General features: G+C 40.7%; 2 protein-coding genes across 2 annotated transcripts; both read right to left on the bottom strand.

The window, feature by feature from the left end:
• Positions 1 to 5: 5 nt before the first annotated feature.
• On the bottom strand, positions 6 to 1,965 carry LOC147819019 (mucin-5B-like; the record flags this gene model as incomplete). Its single annotated transcript, XM_087174511.1, has 2 exons — positions 1,857 to 1,965; positions 6 to 1,768 (listed from the first exon to the last, which is right to left on the bottom strand). Coding segments are annotated over exons 1-2 (1,872 nt in total), but the record flags the coding sequence as incomplete, so codon positions are not given.
• A 387-nt stretch (positions 1,966 to 2,352) lies between these two features.
• On the bottom strand, positions 2,353 to 20,764 carry LOC111656558 (mucin-5B-like). Its single transcript, XM_023408295.2, has 27 exons — positions 20,704 to 20,764; positions 20,494 to 20,544; positions 20,102 to 20,363; positions 19,401 to 19,515; positions 19,209 to 19,299; positions 19,019 to 19,125; positions 17,274 to 17,502; positions 15,826 to 15,951; positions 15,621 to 15,738; positions 15,337 to 15,475; positions 14,847 to 14,957; positions 14,455 to 14,524; positions 13,676 to 13,813; positions 13,421 to 13,585; positions 13,249 to 13,343; positions 13,029 to 13,155; positions 12,682 to 12,937; positions 12,334 to 12,386; positions 11,403 to 11,506; positions 11,079 to 11,230; positions 10,818 to 10,956; positions 10,073 to 10,183; positions 9,802 to 9,981; positions 9,452 to 9,691; positions 8,453 to 8,609; positions 2,683 to 2,811; positions 2,353 to 2,507 (listed from the first exon to the last, which is right to left on the bottom strand). The coding sequence occupies exons 1-27, from the start codon at positions 20,762 to 20,764 to the stop codon at positions 2,353 to 2,355; spliced, it is 3,681 nt and encodes a 1,226-aa protein (XP_023264063.2).
• Between the last annotated feature and the right edge of the window lie 327 nt (positions 20,765 to 21,091).

The following is a 21,091-nucleotide window of genomic DNA, read 5'->3' as shown; positions in this document are numbered from 1 at the left end:
TTAGTTGGAGTTGAAGGTGTCGTGGTTGAAGTAGTAGTTGAAGGTGGTTGAGTTGTAGCTGTTTCAGTTGGGGGAGAAGGTTTAGTGGTAGAAGTAGTAGTTGAAGGTGGTTGAGTAGTAGCAGTTTTGGTTGTGGTAAAAGGTGTGGTGGTAGTAACAGTGGTTCTTGGTGTTGTAGTCGGAATTGTTGTAGAAGGAGGTGAGGTTTTTGGACAGACACAACATTTGAATCTAATCTTATAATCAAAACATTGTCCTTGAGGCCCTTGTTGGTCATTGTGGCATATGAGGCCCACATCTTTGTTACAAGTTACAGATTGTCCCACCTGTGACATGGAAAGTGTTGGGTAAAGAACAGCTCTACACTCGACTTCAGTGGGAAGTGGGCAAATGTGGTAACCAGCAGAGATTACTTTCTGGATAGATTCATCTTCTCCACCGTTAAGGCCTGGTGTGGGTTGGCCAAGATTAATCCATTCTGACCATCCACATGTCATATTATGTCCATCAGGGCAAGGTGCAGGTGTAGTTGGGTGAGAAGTAGTTGTTTCAGTTGTAGTAGAAGGTGTAGTTGTGGAAGTAGTAGTTGAAGTTGGCTGAGTTGTAGCCGTTTCAGTTGGGGTAGAAGGTGTAGTGGTGGAAGTAGTAGTTGAAGGTGGCTGAGTTGAAGCTGCTTTAGTTGGGGTAGAAGGTGTAGTGGTGGAAGTAGTAGTTGAAGATGGCTGAGTTGAAGCTGTTTTAGTTGGAGTTGAAGGTGTCGTGGTTGAAGTAGCAGTTGAAGGCGGTTGTGTTGTAGTAGTCACAGTTGTAGTAGAAGGTACAGTGGTTGACGTTATAGTTGAAGGTGGTTTAGTTGTACTTGTTTCAGTTGGTGTAGAAGGTTTAGTGGTGGAAGCGGTAGTTAAAGGTGGCTGAGTTGTAGCTGTTTCAGTTGTGGTAGAAGGTGTAGTTGTGGAAGTAGTAGTTGATGGTGGCTGAGTTGAAGCTGTTTTAGTTGGGGTAGTAGTAGTTGAAGGTGGCTGAGTTGCAATAGTAGTACTTATAGGACTCTGTGTCGTGTTGCATTGTGGTGTCTTGCAACACTTTACTTTTATCTCATAATCTAAACATATGGGGGGTATTTGTAAGATGTTCTTACACACAAGACCTATTTGTTTGTTACATGTTACCGTTTGCTTTAATTGTTGTAATGGAACCCCTGGATAATGTACAGCCTGACACTCCACTGCTACTGGATTATCACAAATGTCATATCCTTTCTGGATGATACTTTTGATGCTTTCATTGTCCCCACCTCCAGGGCCATATTCAGGGTAATCTGCACTTATCCATTTTGACCAGAAGCATATTTCCTGGCAAGGTGTTTTGGTAACATGTCTTGTTGTTGTTGGTATTACTGGGGGCTTTGTGGTTGAGCTTGGAGGTATTGACGATGGAGCAGGCTTTGTTGGGCATGCACTATAGTCACAACACATAACTCTGATTTGATAGTTAAAGCACAAGGGCAGTGGCCCTGACTGGTCTTCATTTCTGCATGTCAGCCCCTTAGCTAGATTACATTGCACCACTTGTCCCACATTGTCAATGGACACATTCGGGAATTTCTCTGCCCTGCACTGGATCTGGCTTGGCACATCACATATCTTGTGTCCTGCCGCTTTGATGTTTTGGTAAGTTTCATTGTCTCCTCCTGGAGTTCCCAGTGTGGGAAAGCTGGTATCATACCATGGCGACCATTCACAAGGACTGCATGTGACTGGAAGAGAGACTGTGGACACACATAATACAGACATTGTTTATGTGATAAATTTTTATCTTACATAGCTGATTAAGTCTTCAGTCTCCAAAAGGAATACCTCCCCAATACCTGGTGTGGTTGATGTAAAAACAAAGGTGGTTGGAGTCTGGTTGGTTGTAGTAGTGGTGGCAGTAGGCATTCGTGTTGTTGGTGTTGGTTCTGGGCATGGGTGTGAACTCCTATCAATGGTACCATTCTTCCCACACACTGCTGTGATGCAGTTACCATGTCCATCTGTTGTGTTATAGATGGTTTCGCCATGGAGATATTTCGTTCCATTATATGTGCAAGTACAGGCTGTAAAAAGAGGAGATGTATTATTGACATATTGACCTAACCCACCCTAGTATGTATTTTTAAAACCTACAATCTCTCCAATTCTTTGTATACCTTGGACATCGTAATGGCATGTGATGGTCATTGAACTGCATGTACTTCAAAAGAAAAAAAACATGATATACATGGTTAGTTCTGACTTTCCTTTTCATTTCATTTGAAGCTGCCACAAAGCTACAGTATATTACCTCCATTGGAACATGCAAGACATGCAAGACCTACCAGGTATGACAATTTTCAGTTGTTGGCACTTTGTCACCATTATCATAGTGTCGCCCCTCGTTATCATAGCATCCACATTGTTCTTTTAAAACACATGTCATTGTATCCTCATCAAAGTAGGGCTGAGCAGAAGGACATTTTGGATAGCAACCTAATTAAAAAACAAACAGTTGTTCATACACTAGAACATACAGGTTTTTTCAAATGCAAGTGTAACAAATACAACCAATGTAGAAAAGAAAATTGATGTGTTCAATAGTCAGTCTTGAATTTTCAGTTTAATTTGATTAGGAGATTAGGCCAAATTATAAAAAAAACGTATCTACCTTCTAATGGAGGTATCTGTGTAGAGCAGCTGCCTGAAGGGTTCCTGCAGGTTTTCATACAAGGAGATCCACATGGCATGTAGTGCCATTCGCATTCACCAGGGGGATTGTAGTAATCACAGAAGATCGCTGAAAAAAGATAATAAAATGTATTCAGTATTTTCATGTTGTAGACTGGACTATTCAGTGAGCTTACTGATGATTTTAGATGTGTGCTTGTAGATAGCCTTATTTTTCCCTTTATACTAGACAGACCTGCTACCTTGTCCATAAACCAGAGCATTTCAATATTGATCTCAATTACCTTGAAAAAGACCTTTTTTGTAATAACTATTTCCATTTAATTTTCATATGAAATGAGCTCTACCTCAGAGAGGTGGTAACATTGATTCTTAATAGAAGAGAATTACACTGGCTATTCAATTTGCAAATGTTATCCCCCAAAGGACTGAATGACGGGATTCCATGGCATGTCATGCTCTAAGAAATCTAGGTACTTTATAAATCTATCTAAGGCACACTTCCGCTACCAATACTTCATACGATTACATATTTTGAATGACTTATGAAAGCTGCAAAGCCTATGTTTTCGTTCAATAGATTTCAAATACAGGAAATAATTTTTTAAGATTTGATTATATATTGTGATGTCTAACTTGTTTTTTATAGATATAGTTTTTCTCTTCCTTATATATATATATACATACAGTATATATATATATATATATATATATATATATATATATACATATGCATATATGCATATGTATATCTATAAATACATATGTATATCTACAAGGAAGAGAAATATATATATATATATATATATATATATATATATATATACAGACCCTTTCCAAAAAATTAGAATATCATGGAAAAGTTGTTTAATTTCCATAATTCCATTCAAAAAGTTAAACTTTCATAGATTATAGATTCAGGGCTCACAATTTAAACGATTTCAAGTATTTATTTGTTTATTTTTTACATAATTTGGGCTTCTAGCTCATAAAACCCACAAAAACAGGAATTCAAAAAATTAGAATACTGTGAAGAAATCAGACCAAATTTTGCAGGGCATGAATTTTTTAAACTGAGTGTTTTAAACTGAGTTCGGTTCAATATGGGGAAGACTGCAGACATGACAACTGGCCAGAAGACCATCATTGATACCCTCCATAGGATGGTTAAGCCACAAAAGTTCATAGCTAAGGAGGCTGGCTGTTCACAGAGTGCTGTGTCCAAGCATATCAATGGAAAGTCTAGTGGAAGGGCAAAATGTGGCAGGAGAAGATGCACCAGCAAAAGAGATGACCGTGGGCTTCAGCGGATTATCAAACAGAGAAGATTCAAGAATCTGGCAGAGATGGCGGGAGTCACAGCTTCAAAAACCAACACATTCCGACGCATCCGGGAGATGGGCTACAACTGTCGGGTTCCTTGTGTCAAGCCACTTCTGAACCTGAGCCAACGTAGGAAGCGTCTCAACTGGGCCAAGGAGAAGAAGGACTGGACCGTTGGCAAGTGGTCCAAGGTCCTCTTTTCCGATGAAAGTAAAGTGTACCTTTCATTCGGGAATCAAGGTCCAAGGGTTTGGAGGAAGACGGGTGAGGAACAGAACCCAAGCTGCTTGAGGTCCAGTGTGAAATATCCACAGTCAGTCATGATTTGGGGTGCAATGTCCGGTGCAGGTGTTGGTAAACTCAGCTTTCTTAAATCCAAGGTCACCGCAACAGTCTACCAGAATGTTTTAGAGGACTTCATGATTCCTTCTGCTGAGGATCTGTATGGAGATGAAGATTTCATCTTCCAGCAGGACCTGGCCCCTTCCCATACTGCCAGAAGCACCAAAACCTGGTTTGATGCCCATGCCATCACAGTGCTTGACTGGCCAGCCAACTCGCCGGACCTAAACCCCATTGAGAATCTATGGGGTATTCTCAAGAGGAAAATGAGGAGCACCAGACCCAACAACAAAGAAGAGCTGACAGCAAGCATCAAGGAAATCTGGGCTTCCATAACTCCCAGGCAATGCCACAGGCTGATTGCCTCAATGCCACGTCGCATCGAGGCAGTGATTAAGGCAAAGGGATTCCCAACCAAGTATTGAAGATTGACATATCGTTTTGAAAGTACCATATTTTGATTGATTTGATGTGATCCTAATTTCTTTCTTTTTTTTCTGCAAAAACTGAGAAGTAAATGGTGATTTCTTCACAGTATTTTAATTTTTTGAATTCCTGTTTTTGTGGGTTTTATGAGCTGGAAGCCCAAATTATGTAAAAATAAACAAATAAATACTTGAAATCGTTTAAATTGTGGGCCTTGACTCTATAATCTATGAAAATTAACTTTTTGAATGGAATTATGGAAAATTAAACAACTTTTCCATGATATTCTAATTTTTGGAAAGGGTCTGTATATATATATCAACCATTAGTTCCGAACATGTGATGATTGGTGGAGAGCTATTCCATGAGTGCTGATATAGAGTACAACAGCACTGGGACTTTTAACTACATGTATCACTCCACTTTAGAGGTGTTCTATTAACCGTTAATTAGCATTACATTAATGGTTGTTATCTATCTTAGATAGCAACAAACTTTGCAAAGATGAAAATATTTCTAGAAATAACATTTGAATTAAATGATGTCTGGTTGTCAGAGGAGGCTGAAGGAACGTGTGTATATATACTTAAAATTAAGTCCAGGTTGCAATTTTATTTTGCTTAAAGTGGTACTGTCTTTTTAAAGGAACACAGAGCTCAAAATTACACAGTTACACACACCTACACCCATTACAAAGGCAGCCTCAACCAGTGGCCACTGAAAAGCTCTAGGGCACCTCAGTGGTGTGGTAATCATGGAGGAAGAAGCATCCTGTGGTAAGTGATGAAAAGTCAGTTTCTCCAACCTCACACACACTACTACCCCAGTTTAAAATGAAAATGAGTAGTCCGTTTTGCATTCAACTTTATTATCACCATGGAAGTAGTATGCTTTGGAGTAGAATGAAAATTATTTTTAAATATAGTTTTCATTTTAATTTTGTTGCACCTCTACCTTTTTTCCTTGACATTCTTGTCAAGGCAGCTGATTCATAGTGCGAAGACCCTAGTACCAAGAGCACTGCATGATGCCATCCAGGCTTTCATTAATGAAAAATCAAAGTCCCTAGTATTGCTTTAGGACAGAGTTGAGAATAATTTTAACTTTGATTACAGAGAAACGGGTCAAGAAGCTTGACAAGATCTTCAACTGCAGTCTGCAAGATACAGCTGATTTCATTTAAACATTCAGACATCAGACGTAGGCAGCAAATTCATGTGGCATGATCTCCCTTGATGATTAGATGTTTGAACAGGGTACGATATGGAGACCGCAAGGCACAAAACATCACATGGCAGGTAGAGACCTCACACATCAAGTTGATCCATATGATGTTCTGCCAACTCCAATTTCTAGTCCTGGGGCAAGATTGAGGCACTGACGTGCACCCTTTGCCCAAGTTGGAGAGCCTTGGAGCATCTCTTAAGAAGCTGCACAAAAGCCTCACTGGCACCACATGCTGAAAACAGTGTCAGAGCATGTTGTATCAGCCATGAATTGCTTTCACTTGAGCAAGTGAGCAGCCTTGACCACAGTTCAGGGTGTCTTAAGCCCCACTCATTACACTGACTGAATGGCAGTGGTGTGTGGACCTGGACAGACATGCTGAAGTTCCCTGACACGATTACATCAATATCACAGCAGCCTGAACGGGTCCTGCTGCCAGAAGCTTCCAAGCCAAGCCATGTTTTTATCGGTGAATAATCTGAAGAGGAAACGTCCTACCGAATATGAGCCTGCAAGAAGGCACACGCCAAGAAGTCGAGAGTAGAGATATGGATGCTTGAAAGTGGGGTGCAGCAGATGAATGCACAGAGCAATTTTTTAGAGATTGTGATGGACAAATAATGACCCCAATTCCTTGAGTATATTGGTTTAGTTTCTCTCCAGATGGGTTTTGAGCAGATGAGAGAAACAAACCAACAAGTAGTGAATCTACCAACAGGCCTATGTGAGTTTGGAAAGAGGAAAGGCATATACATGGGCTGCTGGGCTGTGCTTGTGAGAGCAGCTTAAGTCCAGGCTATTGTTGATTTCCCTTGGGTAAATGCAGATTTTAATGTTTTTCTTCATTCACCATCGATCAATCTGTTACAAAAAAATGTGAAACGGGTATGGGCTGAGGAGTGTCAGGAGGTTGTAGCTCAGATCTAGGCTATTTTGTACAGTGGTGCTGAAAGCTCCAGACTTCAGCCTGCCATTTGCACCCTCTGTGGATGCATGTGATGTAGAGATCAAAGTAGTTGTCCTTCAGTCAGGCGAGGCCGGTTACACGAGACCAGTGCTATAAGGCTCAACAGATATCAACCAACGAGAGAGGCTTCAGCCTTAGTGTTGAGCGTAAAGCATTTTGAAATTCATGTTGCCAGTGTTGACTGGATGGTGATTTACTCAGAAAAGGTCACAGTGACCTTGACCTTTGACCAACAAAATCTAATCAATTCATCCTTGTCCAAATAAATGTTTGTGCCAAATTTGAAGAAATTCCCTCAAGGTGTTACTGAGTTATCACATTCATGAGAAAAGGACAGATGGAAAGACGCATGGACAACTTGAAAACATAATGCCTCCGGCCCTGGCTGTCTCCCGCATGCAGGCATAAAAGGGAAGAAAAAAAAAACAGAAGCAATTCTGATGAGTTGATCTCAATCTCAAGAGGGCAGGTCTTACCTAATATGATGCTGCCCGACGAGATACACAAGAAGGCAGCAAGAGTAGAGATAGGGATGCTTGAGAGAGCTGTGCTGCAGGTGAATGCCCAGAGCAACGTTTTGTTGCCACTGTGATAGACAGGGAATCATGACCCTCATTCCTGAAGTATTTTGGTGTAGTTTCTGCATCTGCACCAAATTCATCAACCTAAATGAAATGAAGCCAACACCCAGCTCCATGTATGGCTGCTGACGTGAGAGGAACACCAACCTGTGAGCCAACCCGACCGAGCGAGACCAGCCATGCAGTTGATGGGGTGACACCATGGGGAGCATGTGGACAGATGATCAAGCTCATTCAGGCTTAGAATAAAGCCTTCACCCTTTTCTTGATGTATTGATATCCACAAGCAGATATATGAGATTTTTTAGCCACACTTTTAAGTGTTTGTTTTTTACTTTGTTACTAATGTAAAGTGTTTCAGCAACAGTTCGTTGCTGCTCAGCTGTTGATAAAGATTTGAGCACATAAACAGGACTGAACTGAATGTAGTTAGCTGGGGAGGAAGACAGACATGAGGGAGGTGATGGGACACAGACTCACAGTGGGCCACAGCCTCCTTAACTGCGCTAATCACCACAACTCAACTCTTTGTATCGCTACTTTTGGATGCACAAAGATAGAATTACTCATGAAGAAAGATTATTCGGATTCACAGATACTTACCGAATGATTCTGAGTTACTCAGGAACTACTCATTAATGATTCATTATCAGGTCGTTCCTGATTTGTTTCTCATTTGCACAGCTCCATAGTAGCTATCCACATTGTTGTGGAGCATATTGTAAAGGGTTACCCCAAGAGGTATTTAGCTAAAAAAAAATTAGGGTACTTTTGGTTGACCTTATGAAGTCCTGATGTCTTGAAATTGTAATTTAGATCGTAAGAATTGTATGAACTGTATCCTGACTGAACTCAACAAGAAAAGTTTCTTCATGGTTACTTACGGCAGATTTTAGGGGTTCTCCATCGTACACAGACTCCAGCTTGATTACAGGATTCAGCGTAAGCGGCCACAGCAGTGCAGAAGCACTCGCAGTCTCCACCGGTGTCACAAGCACATGAGTCAAACACACATGCTTCATAGAATGGAGAGGGATCCACCTGTGGTGTGTGATGATACAGTAATGAGTCAGGTGTTTATGAACACAAACAACACAAAATGCAGGAAAGGCATTGCTGCACTTCAACATTTACTGAACTATGCACAGTTACTTACAATTACTTTCCAATTTAAGATTTTTGGACAGATCATATGAACAATTTATAGAAAATTTAACATTGTTGGAGATTAAACTACTATTTAACTACCCAACAGTACAGAAAATAGTATGCTTCACCTCAGCTGGGTACAAATATTAAATGGCTACAAAAATGTGTATACATATAATATATTTTATATATTAATAATTATCAAATAATATACACCGCAATGAATATATAAATATATATGCATCCATGTATGTTGACACCTCATGTAGCATAAAAGGAACCATGTGCACTTGCAACCATGATTCAATGGTTTCAATGGATTCAAATCATATGATGTCTTCTTAACAAAGTTAACCTTTTGACCTGAAGGTGCAGGAGGAAAGTTCAGTCTAATGTGGTCTGAAAATGATTTTGATGATGGGAAATATGGCCTTGTGCCACTAGAGGAACATTCAGGAGTTCACCACAATATTGGGATTCATTCGATGATGATAAAAGCGAATTACACGGCAACCTAACCATTTGTTTTTGACTTTTCATGGACAAGATACAGGAGAAAACTTTGACTTGGTGAATGTAAAGGAATAACTAGGATCCGTTCATGGATGTCTGTCCAGCAGTTAACATATCTTGTTCTGAATCTCAACAATATCCTCACCATTAGATCCCGCTGCTTACAGAGTAAAAACAGAATAAAAACTTCAACAACAAACTTGACTTCAACAACAACTCACAATGGAGTGGCAGGCAGAGAAGACGTTGCTCTGTATGATGCTGCACTGTTTCTGGGCCCACGACTGTCTGTATGGGTTGTTAGTGCAGGGGCTGGTGATGCTCTTAGCGTCGGGGCAGGTTGGTAAATCCTTCCAGCTGTTGCCAAACACCAGTGGGCTGACCACCACAGCGTGGCACCTCGTTGTGAAGTCATTATTTGCATTGCTGTCAAAGCTGCCACACAGCCCACACACATGACCCTGAAAAAGTTGAGCCCATATTATCATGTCATTAAACTTAAACATCAAAACAAAGCTTGTACTTTTTTCACATTAAAACCAAAACCTTACTTCACACACTCCAGCGTTACCTTATATTTTGGGCTGAGCTTGATGAACAAGCTGGTCTTCCTGTCCCACATGAGAATGAGTCCATTGTTGGCTTCAATTACCAGGTAGTTGCCCATAGTGCTGTAAGTGAATGGGACTGTTTCTTCATTTCCACCTGAAAGCAGCTGGTAGCGTCCCTCTGTTAGAACCAGGTGTGCACTCTAGATAAAAGAGCAGACACTGTGTCAGCAATTTAAACTGAGTCAGACAATATAGTTGTTTTTCTGAAATGGTTTTATATTGACTCTTTACCCCCAGGAAGATCTTGATGGTCTTGGAGCAGGTGGTTCCTGTCGTTCCACACGGAACGTTCTCAGTGATCACTCTGAAGGTTCCATTACTCTGAGCACTGCCACAGTAGTCCTGAGAACGAACACACACACACACACACACACACACACACACACACACACACACACACACACACACACACACACACGCACACACACAGAAATATTGGTATTTAGATTCAGATTCAGATGACTTTATTACTCCCAAGAAGAGCAATTCCTTTGCAGTTTACCCAGTCCATACACACAAAACACTTACAAAATCCAGAAAAAACCCACAGGAAAATTAGTTAATGTCAGAGGCAACAGGTCAACATACATGGGTCAATACAAATAAAATAGATAAAATAGCACATTTTCTTATAATCCATACAGTGAATCAATCAAATTTATACAAGTCTGAAAAGATAAAGTCAGTGAAGCCTGGAGCTCAAAGGTCAAGGTGCCTAACAAGCAGCGAGTGAAAAAAGGAAATAATAATCACATTTAATGAACATATATTTGAGTTGTTGTGTATATTGAGTATCTGTCTCTACTTGCAGGCAACCACTCAAGGACATTCAAGGTAGGAAGTGCTGTATGAAGTGATTACAGTTTGTGATGTAGGTTTTACTATTTTGAATATGTGAAGGCTAATTCTTAGCTCTTGTGTGAAAGACTTCACTTCCATGATTCTGTTCACCTGCTGTTCCTGTGCACATTCTTACCTGAGTGAGGATGTATTCACAGCTCCCGTCAAAGGTGAAGCGCTTCTGATCAAAAGTCATGTAGTGTCCAGCTCCATAGACGGAGCAGGTACTGTCACACTCATTGGTGGTGCAGCTCCATTTTCTATCTTTACATGTGCTGAGAAAAGATAGAGATTAGACGGAATTAGTTTTATAATAAAAGGCTTTTTGTATGTACATGTCAGTGACAGATGGGGCCGTAACCAAAGAAATTAAATGTTCTGCCTGTGATTCACTCACCAGGTGTTGCAGTCCACTCTGGTGGTCTCTCCAGGCTGGTAGGAGATGCCATTGTGAATACAGGGACAGGCCTCTGGATTGATGCAGCCTCCTTTACCATCAGAGACCTTCCCAACTGGACACATACAGCCAGAGGTGCAACCCGTGGTCACCTGGAGAGAAGATCAAATTTATAATCCGCAGTCACAGGTTTCATTTGTGCTCCAGGGAAATGTTTAACTTTACCTCAGAACTCAGATTATCCGAATGTTTGCACTAGATATAAACATAAAAATCTGTTTCTGGATGTAAATTGTACTTCATGTTGGGGAAAAGGTGACTTACACAGGCCATGTCTAATGTGTTGCAGCTCTTCTCACACTCAGTTCCTCTTGCAGCTGGACCATTAGCAGAGCAGTTGAAGAACTCCATGGGAGAAACACAGGCCGCTGAAAAAAGACATGTCTGAAATTACTTTCCTGAATTTCTAAAATTCATCACCAATTTTTTTTTTTTTAATTCCCTAATTTAACAATGTGCATTTTATGCCTTAATTAATGCTGCTTATTTTTATATTATTTTTACATTATTAAGACACAAATCAGTCAGGAGCTTTGCCTTTTCTATCAATTTTTCTCCACTTTCTGTTGCTGGGCCATATTCCAGGTTCCTGTTTACTGTATACTGTGGTAAACATCGCCCCCTGGTGGCTGGAAACACCACAGCTTTTGGAGCCATGGAGCAAGCATGGTGGTCTTGTATTCTAAAACAAAACCATAAAACTGTTTGGTGCGCATACATTTTTACCCCAAAATACCCAAATCAAAAGGAAGCACACTGATTTAACCTCTGTGTAACAGAGAACTCTCAGCTTTATAGTTTCTGGTTCAACCAAACGCCACCTTGTTTGTACAACCTTTCATATTGAGATCACAGACGGTTACAGAATGATTTCCTCTTGTATCACCAGCTTATCAAATACTTACATTAGAGAAGTTAGAGAAAACATGGAGAAAATGTAGTTGCTTCTGATCATGTGCCAGAGTCTTTAAACTACATAATGTTAAATTATAGTATTTGTTCTGCAAATTGAATATAAAGAGATTCCTGTCAGTCTGTCATGGCCAGACATGTAGTATAATTCTATTATGAGTATTATTACATACTCTTTCCTAGTCCACAGATCATGGACACCATTTTTCAGTAGCTAATGGTACTATCGGGAAGTAATGTAGCACTCACTTTTAGGCTGCTACTTCTGTATCATGTAACTTACTTGGTTGCGCACTAAACTGTCCAATGCAGACCAGTTTGCCCTCTTTGCAGGTGCTAGAGGAGAAATACAAAAAGACATATTAATACACATATATAACCTTGCAGCACATTGTTTAAACATGTAACAAAGAGTCAGAAATTTGAATTATGGTATGTTGAGAAACACACAAAATGCTTTTTCATGTATAAGTCAAACTCTAATGATATTCATGAATCTACTTCACATTTTAGTGCTTAAAACCATTAGGGACTAGAGCTGTAAGACTATGATTTGATAGATAATGTACACTCATTTGAACCTATCAAATCACATACAAATCACATGCAATATACAGTATAATTTTCATACCACATGATCCCATCCTTGTTGACAACCTGTCCGGGAGGCACCACAGAGCCTTTGTCATAACAGGGACAGGCCTTAGCCGGGACACAGCTCCCAGAGTCATCCAGGTAGGTTCCCTCTGCACAGACGCAGCCGTCAATTGGTGGGAAGGAGAAGTGGCAGCTGAGATCTGTGGTGCCGAGGCAGCGACAGGTACGACCGCTGGATGTGATGTTGTAGGAGTAGACCATGCTCCTTGGGCAGGAGGTGGCATATTTCCCTGAGGAGGTCAGAGCACAGAATCAGTGAAAAACGAGCTCAGTGATACAGTGTGCACAACAAGCTCCTGTATAGCGTTCCTCACTACTCACCACAGATGGTCTTCCTCCAGTTGCTGATCTGGATTCCTGCCGCTGCACAGGCATGGACGTATGAGGAGACTGCGGCGCACATGCAGTCTTCACTTTTCTCACAGTTACAGCTGTCATACATGCAGTTCTATGAGGGAGACATAACAAAGAATCAGCAGTGTGAGGTCATGTCACAGGTCTGGAGACAGACATATGTCAAAGCTGCCGCTGTGAGACTTACCTCTCTGTAAGAGTCAGGACTGATCTCTGAGTGACAGGGGGCAAACGCTCCCTGGGGATCACTCAGCATGGAGCACCAGTGCATGGCGTACCTCTCTGTGGGTGACACACAAACGTCAGTCATCCTGATGAGCCCACAGTGATAACAGAGAACCTAAATGAGTCATAACTACCATTGTCCAGACTGAGGCTGCAGGGATTCTCAAAGTTGCTCTTAACATCTGCGCAACCACCATGTGTCTTCCAGCTGTTGACAAAACCAGCTGCTGTGGCATCTCGAACACCGCTGAGCTTAAGGAAGTCATCAGCTTGGTTACTGTTGAAGTTCCCACACAGGCCTGCAGGCAGACACCATCACGTTAATGACAATAATATAATAATAACAATATAATGAATCATCTCTACACAGATCATTTTCGTGTACATACCACAAGTCTTGTCCTTGTAGTCACTGGTCATTCTGATGTAGAGCTGCATGACTGGCTGCAGCTGCACCTCCAGCAGAACACCAACTGATGTCTGGACCAGCAGGTAGAAAGAAGATGCTCTGAAGGTGGAAATCCCAGCTGCAGGTTAAGACAAAGTTCTTTTATTACACTGCTGGAGGGGACGAGACAGGAGAAAACACTATTTGTCTGCCAATCTGGCCAGTGAATCAAACAATTAAAACATTTTAAAACTGAAATCTCTCATTATCTGCCTGCTGTCATTCCGTCTCAGCCAGAGACAAATGAAAATTCTGGATTTGCAGTAAATCTAGTGTCGTTGTTGGGGAGGTTTGTGTGGAAACAGCCTCTGGAATCAGATATTGCTTATACTGTTGATTTAAATACCTGAAAATACGAACATGGTCTTTTTTTAATTAACTTTATTTGATTTTTTTCCATATATATGACAGTCCTTGATACTGAGCTGTGGAGCTGAGACTGTGACCAAACATGGACACATGATGTCGCCAGTGGGAGCTTTTCATTCATCAGTAATGAGGTTCACTAGGAGAGTGTAACACAAGACACACACTACACACTACTAATGTCATAATTAGGAACTGAGAACTACAATGAAGTATTTATCATTCAGCTAAACTGTTTGTGGTATACAGTACATTAAATAGGAAAACATACTGTAGCTTATAGTGTATATAACATAGTGTATTTTCTTTTTTACATGTAAGATGTAAGGCAGAGGAAGAGTGAGTGTTTCTTACCAGCAGAAAATGGTAACTGAGCGTAGATGCCATTCACAAACACTTTGCCATCAGGCTGGATGGTGATCACCTGCATATGAAAGGACACAAGGTGATGATGAAATCTTGTAACTGCGTGGACACAATATTCACAGTGATGGATTTATATAACTCAGTCTAGTTCCAAGTCTGTAAGATTATTTTAACAGCATACTGAAATGAATATGGAAACCAATGATGATCAGAAATGTTAACAAGCAAAACAATAAAATGTTTTCCTACAGTAATACAAATAATACTGAATAGATATGGAAGGAAAAAGATTATTATCTTCTGAAAAATGATAAAGATATAATTAAAGTTTGTGTGTGTGTGTGTGTGTGTGTGTGTGTGTGTGTGTGTGTCATACTCACATTTGCCCCTCCAGACAGACCTAAGGTAACAGACTTGAGGCAAGTCTCACTCTCGGTCAGTCCACACTGCACCAGTTCTCCCTGGATCACAAACCTGGTCCCACTGCAGTCCTGAACACACAGACACAAAACTATTCAACTACTGTTGAACTGAAACAACATGGCTGCAGAGCGCAGTGCATGGGGAACAATACCAGTAAAAGACAGCAACAGTGGATGTAATACCTGTGGACACTAAAGGTTCACTTAATAATTCAATGTGGAAGTGATACAATTTTCCAATCCGTTTGCCTCTTGTGATGAACTGATTTGATATATGGTGGTGCAGAGATGACACACATCCCTCTGCTCTCTTGTTTTTTTTAGTTACAACTCTAATCACAACCTTCTATCTACTATAGCTGTAATTGGTTCGGGCTTGTGTAGCTGTGTTGTGCATTTGTTACCACAGCATGTGCGTGTGGTATAACAGCAGTGATGTATACGCTACCTTGGCCAAAATGTAGGAGCAGTCCCCGTGAAAGGTGTAGGCCTTTCCATCGAAGGTGTTGATGTGAGCTCCTCCTTCCACAGAGCAGATTCCTGGACAGTTCTCCTCCGCGCATATCCACTGACCGCTCTCACACACACTGTCAGTACACACAGTTTCATCTTAATTGCCAGTGGAAAGTTGATTAACGAATTTGCAACCCTCTCCAAACCATTCTGGGTCCTACAAAGTCATTTCCCATAATGTCTAATGACTGACTGACTGACTGACTGACTGTATCGTACCATTTTTTGCAGTTACTGGTGTATGATTCTCCATGTCCATAGATCTTGCTGTTGTAGCTGCAGGAGCACTGGCTCAGTGGAACACAACCTTTTCCATTTAAATCATCCAACACCATGCCTGAAAGAAATCAAAGTAATATGTTATGGAAACACCTTGTGTGTGTGCGCCACTGTTTGCACGTATGTGAATGTCACTCTGCTGTACCTGCAGGGCAGAAGCATCCGTCGATACAGTGGTTGTCACAGGTGCGGCTGGCCTCTGGGTTGGAACAGGTATCAGCACAGGGACTTCCACACTCTCTGTACTCCATTTTGTCAGGACACGACTTCCCTGTGAAAACACATTCAATTCAAACACAAACAATTCTTTCTTACCACTTCACTTACATAACCTCTCAGATAACATTTATTCACACAGACTATATAACTGTAGCCTGGTTCCCATCTGTGAACCGCCTGCCCTCAGCTCTACTGTATCCTCTACTGCTGCAGAACTCATGTTATGGATGACATGGTCATCATGTTTTATGAATCAACTTAGAAATGAAGCAATTAAGTATTTTTCCAGGAGCACAGTCTTTAAAGTTCCTCTTCAGACATGTTTTAAACTATGTAAAAAAAAAAAAATTGTTTAACATGGTTTTCACACATAAAAATGATCAGAACAAATATCAGAATGGTTAGCGTAGTTAGCATCTTTTATTTGTTTATGTTGTTTGTTAACTTGTAACTGGCAGTGGCTGACACACTGTTACCGGTTGTGCTAATGCTAACTCTCTCTCTCTGTACTGACAAGGTTCCAGGTTTATTTAGCCCCGACCCCAATCCCCACAAATTAACAGGATTGGTTCCTTAGGTTTGTGACGTATGAAACCCTGGCTGTCTGAATCTGTTTTTATGAGACTGTCATTGGTTCACTGCAGCTCAAGGTGGAAACACTCAGTCATGGTGTTGATGATTATTTCTCTCATCATATGTCTTGTGTTATATAAAAAAAACATTATATGGATGTTAACAAGTTTAAACACTTGATTTTCATCTTTAAGTTACAAGAAGCACATCCCATTAGTCATGTTATATTTTATGGATATGGCCTGGTGTTGCCCATGTCTTTGCCTGTTCTCGGTTAGGGAAACAATTGAGTGGGCATGAAGTTGGTCAATTGCTATTAACAGTTAAAACACAACTCTAAACCCTAAACTCTAAGTCAAGGTTCAGGATCCCTTTAGTGAATTAACCCTTTGACTCCTCATTCACCTTTAAATATAGAAAAAAATATCCAAATTGCACAATGCTGTAAAATGCTCACAATATTTGATATCTACTTGCCTAAAATGTGATATGTGACTGAAATATTCAAATCCAGGATGCAACATTTTTGAGGGGGTGCAACATTCTGGCTGTGTCCTTTTGATATTGCCCAACAGTCTTAATTAACTTGCTTAACTATGCTTACTGCACAAACCTCGCTACTGACTGACAGTGATGTCAGTGCTTGAAATGACTCTTTATGATGGCTGAAACAGTTTCACCTTTTTTGTCACATTTGTCTAGATTGGTCTCTTCTTGGATTTATTTGACTTATGCTACAGTCTTTTGAGGCAATGAACCGATATTTAAACAGCAGTGTCTCACAGTGTACAATGTACTCACAGCAGAGCATTTTGGTCCTCCAGTTGTTGGGTTTGCCACCAGCATGGACACACTGTCTGGAGAACTCAGACACAGTGTTGCACAGGCAGAAGGGGTCTGCGTGTGTTTCTCTGCCGTTGCCACAGTGACAGAGGTCAGCAATACAAGCAGCGGTGAAGGCGGGGATGTCCAGCAGATTGTAACAGGTGTTGAAGGCTGGCCCTGTGAGGATCTGCTCACACAGAGGTTTCTGTAGGACGGATGGACGGACAGAGACAGGAGAAAGGGCAATTGATTTGGCAGGCAAAGCAGAGACAGTGCAACATTAAACATTTCTGCATCAAAGGTGCACTAAGATTAGTGTTTTATCTATAGGGGGCTGTAGCTCTGTAACCAGATTAGCTGTCATTTAAGGTGTAGGACTGGTTTAAACCTATGTTGTCTGGGTCAAAGTAAACTATACCAGTGGTTTAGTCTCAACCCACTTGCCGTGACCAACAGAACTTCCTAAACTCCTGTAGAGGTCACTGCATCTGAGGTTTAACTTAAACCTACAATGGAAATGGTTTATCTTAGGTTCAGTATAAAGACAGATTTACACCTTTAAAATCATTAATTTCTAAAATTTAATTTATTACCATATATGTTATTTTGAAGGCAACACTATACTTAAATGTCAAGTGTATGTTATTGTGTAATTAATGTTACTGATCACTGGTCACTGATAATCTGACAAACAGCAACCAGTTGTTAATGCATGGCCACAAGTCCTGTGCCTGCAAGAACAACATGTGGTCAGTTAACCACTAATGTTTAAGTCATAGACACAATGTTTGGTCACTGCAGCTTTAGTGTAAGTTAATACTGTATTCATTATTGATTATTGATACCACAGTAGACTGAAAATAAATGTGGGAAAATGTGCTTCAATACAATGTACATTTGACTGAAATGATTAAGACAATATTAGTAATGGTGGTGGTCAACTATCACATGTGCAAGTAGATGAAGAGTCAAGTGGTCAACCTGTATTACTTATTAATGTTGTATCGATTCAACAAATCATTAGGAAAAGCGACAATTTTGATAATCACTCATGCATCATCCATGGTGTAACCCCACACAGATAAAATGCTGATAGGAATGATACTTGATGCAGTGCAATCTGGGAAGCATTTGCACATTTAAAATGTGGTAAAAGTAATTAAAGGTTCCCTGTGGAGTTTTGGACGATAGACGATTTAGATGTAGGTGAAACACCATCTATATATGGCAGAATGGTGTCACATTATTCTACTGATAAACAGGTGATGCTAACATGGCTGCTGAAATGCACCCACAAATGCAAAGAAGAATAATTCAAAATACTTAAAATACTTAAAAATGTATGTTATGTTATGTTTTGTATTTGTGCTGGTTTGAGTCGAAGGGGACACATGACAGTATTCAGAAATAACAAAGCAGGCTTTCATTATTCATGTTTTTTGGTTATAGACTCTTTATGTTGGTACTATGTTTGTCAGTCTTCTTCACTTATCACCACTCTAATATGGAGGAAAAGCTGCTACTGGAACATGGTTTTGCTAAAACCAGTAGCAATCCCAGCTCAGCATATTAATCAAAGAGCAGTGATGAAGCCACTGCAGTGACACCATGAGATGTCAAAATAATGTACATGCAAAACAATTAAGGTGCTGGCCATGGTATACTAGGGATGCAGTATTGTGGAGAACGATTTTTTTCCATACAACTGGGTGAAGCCCCACCATGTCGTTGCAGCTTTGTACTGGTTCCAGTGTGTAGTCGGAGCAGCTTTCAGTGGGACCATCCATTTTCCAGAAGCTGGCGAAATCCATGGGGGAAAGTTTCACACCTGTTTGGACAATATCAAAGAATCAGCTCACTTCTTTGGCCACGCCCACACTGACGAACCCGTTGAAGTGAATGAAAATGTACCATGACTGTAGAACTCGTTGTGCAGCCGGATCCCATTAAAGTCTCCACAGAGACCACAGGTTTGGTTCCTGTACTTCGAGTCTAGCTCCACCTGAGAGGACAAAACCACACACACGTATAAAAATGAAATATACATATGTATATATATATATATACATACATAAATATGTATACATAGCCATATGATCCTACCAGAAAAGAGTCCTCCTCGTTCCAGATAGCAACCAGTCCCAGGTTTGCTTTGATTTTGATGTAGGTAGGAGTTTTCTCGATGAACACTCCTGCTCGACTGAACGGTAAAACAGCTCTGAAAAAAAAGTTTTGGGTAGTTTTATCTAACCATGTCAGAGGAGAAATTCACTTCTGCGTCTGATGTCTTTAGGTTGTGACTATGTTGTTCTACTGATGATCATTTCAGACAAGTGTTTTCGCAAGGACACAAAGACAAATCTCAAGATCAGATTCCATAAAACATCACAAAACATAAAGCAAAGATTTTCCTCTGTTCAATTCAACTATAACGCACATGATCTCAAGGCACTTTACGGGGTAAGATCAAGACCTTACAATATTATAGAGAGACACCCAACAGTTCTCATAGAGAGCGGCACTTGGTGACAGGGGGAGGAAAAACTCCCTTTTTAACAGGAAGAAACCTCCAACAGAACCAGACTCAGGGTGCCTCGACCGGTTGGGTTAAAGATTTCTTTTCCAACATTAATTTACATAACTAACCACAGTACTGAGAAACACCACAAACAGATTAGTGTTGTTTTTTCCCCCCCGTTGTTAAGGGTGTGATATATTATTGCATGTGCTTAAATATGTGCTATCCAGTGTGAAGCAATAGCTTTTACAGTAAGAATGCAAGGGGTTTAGAGTTTTTAACTTACGGGTTGCCATCAATGACCACTGAGCCCTTGGACAGCTCCACCACTGAACCCTCCAGCTTCATGATGATGTTTTTGATGGAGGGATGACCGTCAGCCTCGTGTCTCCTTATCTGGATGTTGAAGTCATTGTAAGTGCTCCTGCATGTGGAGGCCAGAACATAGTTGCAGGTGGAGTGCAACTGGTAGACATCCCCATCAAAGGTCTTGAAGTGGAAGTTACCCCATGTACTGCAAACCTGGCCATTGTGGATGGGATTCACTCCTACAGGGACAAATCAGGACGTTATACCACAAAGGAGACCATGTTTTACACAGGTATTTACTCACATGAATGAATGCTAACGGAAAAAAAAAAATTGTTTACAATCACTACCAACAACCTACAAGCTCACCTGTTATTTTCCCAGGAATCTGAGACATGGAGTTCACAGCATACTTTGCCTCTGTTGAGAGAAAGAAGAATAATTGGTCATGAAATCAATAATCACATCTCAAAAAATACATTAAAACAAAATAAGGATGAACTTTTTTTGCAGCACATTTGACTGTCCTGTTTGTTACATGTGTCAGGCTGCCTACTATAATGAGTATAATGTATGTACCGCTCTGCCAAGCAGCTATGATGGCAGACAGGGTCAGCCATAGCAGCCACTTGTTTGCCATAGCCATTTGCTTCTCCACAGGAACAATGAGGAAGATGGGAGGGAGGCCCAATTCTTTATACTAGGGGGCAAGTCTTAGTGTGGCAGGTGAGGGAGTGGCATTCCCATAGATTCACGTGATTCATGACTGCTGGTCCTGCCCTATGTCTCATGTGTTTCCATGGTTCACACTGCTTCACACACCTGATGTGAAGGATGAGGTTACTGAGCAAAAAGATGTTCACTTCACATCTGTGACACAGATAAACTGGTATGAATGTGGAATCAATGTCCACAATGATGGACAAACCAACATGGTGTTTTGTTTTGTTTTAGTCCGTCTGACGTG

This window comes from Seriola lalandi, unplaced genomic scaffold (assembly GCF_002814215.2).
Source record: "Seriola lalandi dorsalis isolate HSWRI2012SDOR001 ecotype SW California unplaced genomic scaffold, Sedor1 jcf7180002054359, whole genome shotgun sequence".
Classification (NCBI taxonomy): domain Eukaryota; kingdom Metazoa; phylum Chordata; class Actinopteri; order Carangiformes; family Carangidae; genus Seriola; species Seriola lalandi.
The sequence above is the reverse complement of the archived record's forward strand: the minus strand, read 5'-3'. Positions and strand labels throughout refer to the sequence as shown.

Bases quoted from the DNA above. Each gene is read 5' to 3' on its own strand.
- LOC111656558 (XM_023408295.2), bottom strand. From the start codon at position 20,764: ATGGCAAACAAGTGGCTGCTATGGCTGACCCTGTCTGCCATCATAGCT. The intron at 20,545-20,703 runs GTACATACATTA...TTCTCTCAACAG, and splicing joins CATAGCTGCTTGGCAGAGCG to AGGCAAAGTATGCTGTGAAC. The intron at 17,503-19,018 runs GTGGGGCTTCAC...TCCGTCCTACAG, and splicing joins TACAAAGCTGCAACGACATG to AAACCTCTGTGTGAGCAGAT.